This window comes from Octopus bimaculoides, chromosome 2 (genome assembly GCF_001194135.2).
Source record: "Octopus bimaculoides isolate UCB-OBI-ISO-001 chromosome 2, ASM119413v2, whole genome shotgun sequence".
In the NCBI taxonomy this organism is placed as follows: domain Eukaryota; kingdom Metazoa; phylum Mollusca; class Cephalopoda; order Octopoda; family Octopodidae; genus Octopus; species Octopus bimaculoides.
Window position 1 is genome coordinate 51,203,225 of NC_068982.1, and position 12,371 is coordinate 51,215,595.

Below are 12,371 nucleotides of genomic sequence, written 5' to 3' on the forward strand. Positions count from 1 at the left end.
AGAAGTTTTCTAACCTTAGAACATTTTATAAACTGGTTCAAAGATGCTTATTTTAATATTTTGCTATATCTGCATATCTGATGTTCTATTTTTCTTAATATTATTTTTAAATGATATTTCTAAGTATTTCAATTTCTTTTTCAACTTGTGAAAGATTCTCTGAGTTTTTTTTCAAAATAAAATCTCCTTCTTTTATTTTAAACTGTATAGTTTAATCCTTGATAATGTAAACTTTATATGATTTAATGAATATAGATTTACCACGTCAATGTTTTATTGGAATCAACCAGCTCATGGCATGATTATATTGAAAAAAATATGTTTTATTTCATGCCTCAATGAGTCTTAACATTTTGAAATGCCTTGATTTGAAGTGAAAATTTGAATGGATATAACAATAATTTAAGTTATGTTGGCTATTAAATTTTATTTTTAGCTAACTGAGGTCAGAGCAAACTTGACTCTGAAACTGTAGAATGTAAAATATCTTCGAAGCATGCTTCTAAGTTACTCTATAAAGTGATAGCATCTAGAGAAAGAGTTGTAAATTTTTATAAACAAAATTTTATTATCATGTAAAACCAAGTACTTTTTGTTTATAGTTAAAATATATAATTTTATCTTGTCAAGAATCTCAAGTATAATATCTCTGTTATTTTAATATGTAGCTTATTTCAATAATGAAATATATTTCAATAAAGTTATGTGACGGAAGAAGCTAGCATGCTGAAAACTAACAAATTTGAATGAACTGTAAAACACATTTTTTGATAGTTGTTTTTGTTGCACTCTAAGATATATATCATTTGAAATATTCTAATAAAGCTTTGTTGAGAACATGCATGCTGTATAATAATCAGTACTGCATCATAAAAACTTAATTACAATCTGATAAATATCCTGAATACACTTCACTATAGCATGTAATAAATATTGAACTCTGAAAGGTTCCCAATAGTCTGTTAAAATAGAAAATAAATAGTTATTTACTGCATCATCATTCAATGTAAATATATATTCTTCTGTATATAGGGACCAGGTGGTTTAAAAGGAGGAAAGGGTGATGTGGTAAGTATTTAGCTTCGCACAAATTAAAAAATTAAAATAAGAATATCAAATTTGTGATGAAATATTTTTTCCACTGCTATATATATGTCTCAGCTCAGTAAATTTTCTAAGTAAATGTTATAATTTTCCATAGAAAAATTTGAACCCTCAATTATTTTCAATTAAAAAAAAGTCCAATATTAAATTTTCCATTAGTACCTATAATTTACTTTAAATTCCCTTGCATTAGTCAAATTTTCAAAATTTTATTTAACAATATTTTTTGTGAGAAACATTTCAAAATTTATATATTAACTCTTCAATTTTAAAATTTCAGAAATACTTAGTTATAGAATATCAGATGATATCAATTTATTGGTTATATTTACAGTTCACTTTCCTACCTGTTGCTTCATGTTTGAGAGCCACTGGATTAAGTGAAGACCTCAAATTGATTTCAATCTATTTGATTATATTATCATTCATTATTAATAAACTTTTTATTTCCTTAAGGCTTAGATTTCACTTACCTTATTTTTTAAAAGAAAGGAATATATTCAAGTTTTACTTTAGCTAATAGTTTTACTTTTGTATTGCTTCAGTACAAATTTGTCTTGAAAAGCATTGAATATTATTTAATTTTTTTTTTAATTATTAGTTTATTGAGTGACTCACAGAATTAAGGTTATAATTTAATTACTACCTGCAATTAAGTATTCAGGAAAATGGCATGTTTGATAATTCAAATATTTTAATACTAATTCTATACAACTTACATAACTAAAATATCAACTGCATGATGTTCTATTTGTTAAAATAGATAGAAATTTAAACATCTCAACTATCTTACCTACTTCTCATATTTCTTAAAGTAGGAATATATATATATGAATATAGATTTAAAGCATAGCTATTGCATCATCATCATCATCATCGATAGTGGCATGAATAACTCTCATGGATTTGTAATTAATATTTCATGATTTCATGAAATATTAAACATTTAGTGACTAGCAATCTTCTGTTTCTGACACTCCACTGCACATACAGGTGTGTGGCTGTGTGTGATATGTATAAATGTATGCATGTATGTATAAATACATTTGTGTATAAGTATATGTATAATGAAGGCACATGGCCTACTGGTTAGGATGTTGGGCTCATGAGCACAAGGATATAGGCTTGTTTCTTTGACCTTGTGATATGTCCTTGAGTTAGGCACTTTTATATTGCTCCAGCTGACTTAGCTAAAATGAATATTGGCTGAGTACTGGTACAGCCCCAACACCCCCACCCCCACCCACCCCATTCCCTGGTAGTCACATCATTGATGTTGCACTTGTCAATGATGATAGAGATGAGGGGTCTGCTCACAACATAGGTATGTACAACAATTAGTAAAAGTATATTACATCTTTGATTATGAGTCGTGACCATTTATATATATATATCATAAACACCATTTAACGTCTACTTTTCCATTGGGTCAAATAGAATTTGTTGAGGCAGATCTTCTAGATGCTCTTCCAGTTGCCAGCCCTTCTCTGTTTCCAAAAGAGTTGATATTTCCTCATGGCCAGTTATGCTTTTCACAGAAGACTGGAAATCAACAACATTCTTTGTATAACAGTGATGATTGTATATAGATATACTTGTGTATAGGAGCAGCTGTTGATTGAGTTTTCCTTTGGTTTTAGGCCAGGTCAGTGACTAGTAAAGGAAGTTGAGTAACCATTAACTTCTGGTGGTTTATCACCATCTGTAATTCTTCAGGTCTGAAAGATATAGCAAAAAATTATAGGTAGCAACAGAGTGAATAGCTAGCTTCAAACAAAATACATGTCTTTCATTCAGTTTTAGTCAATGCAATACTTCTGAATTTCATGATTTTAGCTAGCTATTAGGAATAGTCATCAGAGTTTGCAAGATAAGTTGTATTTGGTAGACTAAGCATCTCATTAAAGAAAGTTTATCAGTCAGCTGCTTATTACTATGGAAATTATAAAATTAAACTTTTGCCCTGCCATGTAAAAGATCTTATCACTTATTAAAAAAATAATATATTCCAAATTTATCATTATTTAATTCTTATAGTTAAATATACATCATCCACATAGCATGAATATTATTTTTTCAAGCATCACTTTATTAATATGGCTATATAATGTTGTCTACTATAATCTAACATACAACTAATGTGTTATGTTTTGAGAAGTTTAACCCTACAAAATCAACAAATTCTGTATTGTATTATGTCTATATCCTACTTATGTGTTATTACTTGTGTGTTCCATTTCAGGGACTACCAGGTCCAAAAGGAGACAAAGGAGAAAAGGTATTGTATTAACTTTATTTTGTTCCATGAAATAAAATGTTATTTCTGTTATCTATATACATTAAACTACTTTTAAAAATGAAAATGTTTTATCATCCTGGGTGGAAATCCTGAAGCAGAAATTTTGAGTGTCAGTTTTGCCCAAGTGTAATATTTTCTATTGAATTAACAGAGATGAACACCAATGGTAAATTAATGCCTATCACTATTATCATATCAAGTTTATACTATAAAAGCTGGATATTGTAACATTACACCTTCCTTTACTTAAAATTCAAAACCTCCAATCATCAAACCAATAGTATAATTTTTGCATAACAGCTTCTGAAATCAGTCTAGGTTTTCAAATGAAAATGTGGTTATTGTAACTGTTACATAAAGTGAAGACTACACTCCAATCTCTCTATTAGTTTACAACTAATTGCATTCCTATTATCGAGTTAAAAAACTTGAATTTAATAATCCTAATAGACACAAATGATAATAGAGAGAATAGATGTGCAACTCACACATTAAATATATTGAGTCTATTACAGGCAATCAGCAATACTCTTATGTTTACATACCTTTTCACAATCTGAAAGTAAAGTAAAACTGACACTGAAATATGTTATTGAAATCTTTGAAATATATGAATCAATTTTCCAAAATGTTTGGTCTATACTAAGATCCATTAAGCAACCAGTGCTAAAGCCTATGAAAATTGTTTAGTGAAAGGAATTGTATATGGACCAAGATAACTCTTGCAAAATATGTAAAAATGATTATACATATCTAATATGAATTAAACGGTCAGTATTTCTGATTTTCAACTGCAGGTTGTAAAATATAACATTTTTCAAACCAATAAGGTAATACTGAGATATCAAGGAAGAAAGACAAATAAAAAGAAAGTTAAATGCAATCAAAGTAACAAAATGAATACTTAGAAATTGATCCATTCATAGGCTCCTACAGCACTATGGCATGTGTTTTTCAATTCTATGCTTGTACACTCCAGTTTCCTAATGAAAAAGGAACAGTTATGAAATATGCAACATTTACAGTTTAGTATGAAAAATCCAAATTTCTATTTATTTTTTTAATAAATGTTTCTTTCAGGGTATTCGTGGAGAAACAGGGCAGAAAGGAAATCCTGGATTACCTGGTTATGATGGTATCAAAGGTTCTAAAGTAAGTAAGAAGATTCATGTATATCAATGATATTTTATAGAACAATTTCATGAATTATTGAGAAATGAGCCCTGCAAGGTGGCATGGTTGATGCATCAAGTATCACTGACCATTCTCCATGGCAATGCCATTGTGGTCATATCCATGGAGCACAGCTGAGCCCACTATTCTGGGGCTTACAACCTGTTACTCTCTCCCTCCATCTTCTGCTGCCTTTTGTTTTTCTTTTTCTTTTCATTTCAAGAGTAATTTACTCATATAATGATAGGATGGTTAGGGTTATCAACAATGTTAGTGAAATGATTTCAGCAAGAAAGCCACAGTTGGGTAACATGTCTCCCAGAAACATTTTGTAAAGTAGAACAAAATGGCTTTTGAGGCCTTGAGAGGAAATTATGCTCAAACTTGAAATATAGGCTAAATAAACCTTGAGTCCACATTTAAGTCCTCATTGAAGTAAAGAAAACAGCATAAGATGAACTTTTAAAGTTGTAAGTTTGGTAAATTTGGTAAATAAATATAATTTTGACAGCTTTTGTTCAAATTAAAATGCAAAAGCATCACTTAAATGTATTTTTACACCTGGCTTCAATTAAAATACTTATAATACTTTAGAATAATAAAGAATTAGAATTGCTGTATAATGTATTAAGATTAGAATATCAGTTTGATATTATTATAATGTTAAAATTTTAATTTTCTTTATATTTCTTGTGAATAAATATTGGTTCACTTATTGTTCTTTATTTAATTGAGGAATATTAAATTAACTTTTCTTCTTCATTCTTGTGACATTATAAATTACTTTAAAGTGGTGAGCTGGCAGAATCGTTAGCACACCAGGCAAAATGCTTAACAGTATTTAGTCTGCTGCCTACATTCTGAGTTCAAACTCCGCTTTGGTTGACTCTACCTTTTATCCTTTTGGAGTCAATAAATGAAATACCAGTGAGAGAACACTGGGATCGATGTAATCAACTAGTCTCCTCCCCCAAATTTCAGGCCTTGTGCTTATAGTAGAAAAGGTTTATAAATTACTTTACTTTCTATGATTATGTGTTGGAAAGTACAATACTAATATTTAATCTTTACTGAAAAATTTCCTCTTTGGATACTTTTTCTGTTTTATTTTATTTTTATTCATAATTATGCTGCTTTCTCAGTATCACTTAATTTTTAGTTTGTGATTATTTTATATAACTGTTCTACATTCTACATTATTTTTTTACTAACATGATCTTTAAAATTATGTGGTATCATCAAGGAATTTATGAACTATGGATTAATTAATAGTTTTAATAATTGTTTTTGATAAATTAATATTAAAATTATTTTCTCAGAATCTTATAGGGTTCTGTGTTTTCATTAAAGACAGTATCATTAATTTAATGAATAATTACCTTTTTTTTTTTGATGACTTTGCCATTCAAGGCTAACAATCTACCAGAGAAAATACATGTCGCTAATTACCAACTGGGTCCAGTGGACCCAAAATTTTTCTTTTAATTAAATTTTATTCGAACTACCACTATTTCTTAGCTACATTATAGATACCATTAGGTGAATAAAGAATTACTGTTTCTCACTAATTTTAATTAAAAAAGATACAGCATACAGAATATATTCTAAATTTTAAAAATTACAAAAATACAGAATTACAGCTTTTTATGACAGTGAATGCAGGCAACATTGGAATGTTCTTGGCAAACATGGATATTACAATTCTTACATGTAGTACAAGTTTTCCTGTCTTTTTTGGGGCCGCACAAAGAACATATTCCTTTTTTCTTTGGATGAGGAATCGCAAATGAGGTTGAAGATTGTCTTCTTGTTTGGTTAAGAAATGTTAGTGGAACTAGAAGATTGTTTGCCATGTTCTTGTTTAGCATTAACTCCATTGGTAGACTGAAGGTTAATTATAGAGAATGTAAATTTGGGATCAGTTAATTCCAACTCCTTATCAAATGAAGAGCCATACTTTTAAATCTGTTGAAGATGAAATGACCCTGATGTGATGACTGATGATGAGTTAAACTCCTATAAATACACTTTGTTGCAAACTTTTTTGGTGATCAATAAAACACCATTCCAATACAATTTGGGGTTCTTGTAGATAGAGTGCAAATGAAACCTCAAAATTGCTACTTAAAAAGATCTCTTGTGAAATACAGACAAATAAGACAATATGTCAACAAATATATTATCTTGGAATATTATTAATTATTAATACAAGATCATTCCTAAGAAATAATGCTACAATCCAGCTAAACAGAAAACTTTATCAAACAGGGTCCATGCAAATTAAGTTGAGTCAAGTAGAAAATTGACATATAGACTTCAGAAATATTAGAGTATTAGATGTGATTATGAAAAAAAGGACTATAAAAAAAACTTAATTGAAATATATTTATAATTCATAAATCTTTCTCATCAATAACTTCAAACCAATGTGAATTAAGAATATTTTTTAAGAATCTTCTTTTGTAGGTATTATTTTCATTATCACAACTATCATTATTGTATTATCACAGTTCTAAATCTGTTTATTAAAGCTTACAAACCAAATTAATCATTGAAAGGCGAAACAACAAAATTTCTTATGAGTACTTCAATGATTTCCTGGTTCAGTTTTCAGTTTATATTTTGAAAAAGTACATGAACATGGAACATTGGGTTTATGGTCATCAAACAAAACACTCCTTTATGTTTGCCTAAAGCTTCATGTCTTTTTAAAACCAATATTATTTTTTAATGGTGATGTTGTTTTTAATATTAAATGTTGTTTCAATATTTTAATTTCAAACTTTAGAATAAATACTTTCCTATGTTAATATTCAGCTCCATATTAAAAAATTTAGAATCATTAACTCATACTATACAGATTTATTCATAATAACCTTAATGTTCCTTTATTTATCAATATACAAGTTGAATTTTGAAAATTAAATTAGTTCTGCTTTATTTACAATTAAACTGGATGAAATTACTCAAATATTTTTTTTAAATTTAGCTTTAATCCTACCATTAAATTATGTGTATGAGCCCCAAAATCCAAAGGGCCAAAGAAGCAGCACCTGTCATTGTCTTTATGTAATATAGCTAAATTACATCAGCTTTTTGAAGCCCATTACTTTTTTAAAATAAACTCATGGGGAGTTTTGAACTCAACACTGTGAGTTAATGAAAATATTTCAATTATATAGTTCAGGTATGAATAACATTATCATTTTTTACCCGTGTATTTACTGCCTTGATTGTGAATACAATGAAGTACAGTTAACAAGACAGTGATCTTTCAGCCATTCAATGAACTAAGCTGGCTGCAGCTTACAAAAAAAACCAAAATGTTAAAAACTAGAATAAACGAAATTTGCATCAGTGTATAAAATATTTAAACATAACACACTACATGTATGGTCCACAAAACTGAAAATTCAACATTTAATATGAACTGTTTATGTAAAGGAAGTTGCAACAACTGCTATTAATATATATATTTTCCTTTTTAGACAGGAGTGAAGCGTTCAGTTAAACTTCAAGATGGATTAATCCATCTAAAGGTATTTGTTACTAACCCACTTCTTAAATTCACTTATTTATAAATTTATGGTTTAAATTTATATCAATATCATTTATTTCAAAATAATTCCATCATCACTTCGTTAAAGAATGTCATTTGAAATTAAATCCATCTTACTAAAATCTTTTATTATTGTATTAATTTATTTTATAACAGAGTGTATTTCACTTTGTGATGTTGCCTCTGTAAATATCTTCGAAAAAACGGTTTGCAGCATAGGAAATTTCTAAGTATTTACATCATTATTAACATTTAAATAATATTATCTTTCTTTCTTCCTAGATGTGATACATTAATTTCTCACAATTCTGTTTGTATTATTAATTACACATTCATAATGATATACTTTTTTTCTAGGATGCTACATATGAAGTTATAACCATTAAGGTTTGTGCTTAGATCCTCAGATTTTTGCATGTTTTCTTACAACTGCACTTTTATTTCTCAAAAAGGTAGCTTCTAAATCAACTCATTTTCTTTCTAATTATTGACATCTGATATTGAAGTTAGAAAAACTTGAAAGAAACATGCATATTATCTTCATCATCATCATCATCATCATCATCATCATCATCGTGACATGCATGTTTCTTTCAACTTTTCCTATCTTCAGCACAGCATTTACTAGAGGTCCACCAAACATACCAACTTTGATCTAGACATCAGAGAGCTCTCAGTTCATAAAATGGATTTTGAAAAGCTACACCTCAAAATTCTAAGGCTTTTACTAGCTGTTTTATAAATCCTAGTTTTGTATAAATTTGGGGGTAATAAAACCTTTTAGGTCTCGCAAGTGGCTGCCTGATCGCATTTAATTTTCTTGGCTGTAATTCCTACTGTGGAGGTCCAGTGAACTTAATGATAATGATCACTAACACCCCTGTTTTATCATAAACAAAGGAAAAAGGCAATCATCTTGAAATCCCCTTACACATCTCACTTAAATTCTATTCAGGTGATTTTCTCAAATAGCTGTTGTACATTTTCATTATATTCTTTCATTTGCCCTAAGTAGTAGAGGTGGTTATTGGTTTCAATTGTGAAGTTATCTGTACTTCTAATTACTAAGAGCTTGTAAGCTCAGCTTACAGGTTCTTAATAAAAGTACAAGTTTCATAGTAATCTAACCACAATAAATATTAATTCCATTTACAGATACTTGTGATATCAGTAGGCTATAGAAGACAATGTCTGGCTACTGATGGGTTTACCTTCACTATCTATCATCATTGTAATGTCAAGAATGCAAGGAAACATAATCATCATCATGATTCTCTCCATATTCTGGGAATACTCATTCTCATACCTTTTAGCTATCCTTCATGAATAGATTAACAACTTGCACATATTACATGGCGGTGAGGGTAGCAAAGATTGTTTTAGTCACTGGTAGTTACTCTGAAGTACATCCTTTATGCTGTCCAAAAATTGGCAGAATTCAAAATTTCATGTGATGTTAGTTTGAGTCCAACAAAATATCTATAAAGATAATGCATTTAGCCGGTTTTGGCATTTTTACTTGAAATAGCAGTTGAATTTTCCTTGGGCTATAGGCTATTGTCTTAAACAAAAATGACACACCATCTGAATAAAATACGGGATGACATGGCTTGAATGCCTTTTATCATAATTTTGTTCACTTAAGGCTAACTTATTGATAAACAATTACAAAACAAGGTGAGAAAATGAGTTAATTTACAACTAAATGCTACTATCTTTTTCCACTTTCAGATTCATATTTCTCAAAAGCAAGCATGACGGAAAATATTTACTGCATTTATTTTTCTTCTTTTTGATATTTTATTTTATTTTAAGTTCTGCTTTAGTCTTTACACAAGGAACATTTAACTAGAATGAATGTGCATGTTTTAATCTTCAGTTTGTTTTGCATGTATTGTTAGGGAGACCGTGGCCCCAAAGGCTTACCAGGTGCTCTTGGGGAAGATGCAGAAATAAGAATTATTGAATTAAAGGTAAATAGATATTTTAACTGATTTTAGAGATTTAAAAAAATATATATACAGTGTAGCTTTTAATTAACCACGACATTTAAATATAAATATATTATATATTGGGTCATTCCATGAATAATGCAGTTTTTTATACGTGAAGACCTTCTTTATCCTGGGGTGCCGATGTTTCTCTTTTCCTTAACCACTGTCTTTGGTGCTTTACATTTTTATAAAGAACCCATTTCTCATCACCAGTCACCATTTGGTCCAAAAAAGGTTCATTCATGAGACGTGACAGCAAGGAAGAATATACATTCACTCTTTGCACACGATTAGACTCAGCAAGTTTGTGAGGAACCCATTCACCCAATTTGCTAACTTTTTCAATGGCATACAGGTGTCAATTAATGGTCGAATGATCAAATTGAAGCTTCTCTGCTAGTTCCTCAACAGTTTCGATGGGAATTTGTTCCACCAGGTTTTGCAGAATGTCCTTGTCAAGCTCTACAGATCTTCCAGGACAAGAACTTGGAATTTCTGGAACCACTGTTGACATTGGCTTACACTCATTATTCAATCCCCATATACTGCATTAATATTCTTTGTACTTTCCATTGAGTTGTTGCTGTTATTGAACTCATAAAGCAAAATATGCCGAATATGCTCCTTTGTCACTTCCATTATAGCTTTGAAAAAATATCTGTTAAAATCGAACTGCACTCTTCAAAACTTGCACTAAGAATAAGCACAAGGTAAAATTACTACCAGCTTTTATAGTAAGTTGATGCAGGTAGTTTATCCCGTCCCCCTCCAACTTTAAGTTGATGCAATTGAAAAAAACCACATTATTTATGATATATACACACATGTATACATTCAGTATAGGTTTTAATTAGCCATGATTTTTAATAATAAAACTGTTATTTTCACCCTTTCATTACCGTATTTATTTTGAGATGCTCTATGTTTCTTTCAATTAATTTTAAATATAACAAAGAATTAAGTAAAATAACTTATAAGTCATAACATAATTTGTGTCTATGGTTTCATGGAAGATTTTAACTCAAGACTTAAGAAAACAAAACATTTGTACTACAGAGCCAGAGGTAGTTTCAGCTGGGTTTTTATCAAAAGGGTTAAAGCATATTTATGGCTAAAGTAGGGCATCACAGGTTTTTGACTGCTCTTGCTATAGCAGTTGCTTATACAAGTTGTCACTTGTTAATATAAATAGTTACTCTATTTACTCTAGCTTTATAGTTCCATCCATTGAAGGATTCTCATCACTAGATAACCAGACATTTTGATAAGTTTATACTACCAAATAGTCACCATATTGATATTGCAGAAAGTAAAATGGAAGACATAATTTTACTATATCTCCAAAAGCTATATTAACATCACATAAGTGAAATAGAATAGCTAAATTTGCAAAACAGCTGATGTATTGCACAGTTCAAGCTATATCAATACAATATGGACATGGAATGATAAATTTGTATTAAATTGAGTTTACAAAGTTCTATTATGCAGGAATTTTTTTCCTTTGAATCCTCAAATAAAGCTTTTACATCACGAGAAGACCATTTTAGATTTCATTCATGGAAGCAATATACAAATAGGTGATTTCTTTTATTTGATTATCAAAATTTATTATTATCATGATTTTTTTCCTGCACATGGCTTTAGGATGCAACATAGACAGTTGCATATGCATATTAAATTTTAAAATTCCTCTTATTGTTTAAATAGCACTTCTTTTTATTTCTTAACTGTAATAAAGTGTTATTTCTTAGTGCTTGCATTATTGTTTTACATTCAAATGCATGTAAATGTTTATTTGTGTTAAACTTTCAAAACATTCCCAAACTGTGTTTCAAAACATTTTGCTAGATTAAACAGATTTATTCAAAGCATGTAGCTTACTTATGTTGCATGATTACATCTGCTTTAGGCAAATTACCATAATGAAATTTACTATTATAATCATTTCTACTATATTACTAGACATGTACCATTACAATTCTTATTTACTGTATAAGATTTATTTATATTGTAACAATCAAATCTTGAATCTTAACCAGTTGGGAGAATTTTCTTCAAGTCCACAATCATAAGGCAGTTCATTGTTTTTTTCTGTATCTATATATATAAAAATGAGAATGTCTGTCTGTCTGTCTGTCTGTCTGTCTGTGTGAATCCCTAAAACTCGAGAACTACGCAACCAATTTCATTCAAATTTTACACATGTTTTAGTGCAAAAAAATTATTAACTTCTTGCAGA

General features: G+C 29.3%; 1 protein-coding gene across 14 annotated transcripts in view; it reads left to right on the forward strand.

The window, feature by feature from the left end:
* The window catches only part of LOC106873237 (collagen alpha-1(I) chain), a 220,446-nt gene that overhangs the window by 124,324 nt on the left and 83,751 nt on the right, over positions 1-12,371 (forward strand). For 12 of the 14 annotated variants that reach the window (XM_052977060.1, XM_052977082.1, XM_052977066.1 and 9 more), the window contains 5 exons: positions 1,033-1,068; positions 3,347-3,382; positions 4,484-4,555; positions 8,065-8,115; positions 8,493-8,522. In XM_052977060.1, coding sequence (XP_052833020.1) covers positions 1,033-1,068; positions 3,347-3,382; positions 4,484-4,555; positions 8,065-8,115; positions 8,493-8,522 — 225 coding nt within the window. Of the gene's footprint in view, positions 1-1,032; positions 1,069-3,346; positions 3,383-4,483; positions 4,556-8,064; positions 8,116-8,492; positions 8,523-10,036; positions 10,109-12,371 lie in introns of all 14 variants that reach the window. The other 2 variants (XM_052977077.1, XM_052977062.1) reach the window with 2 other exon arrangements.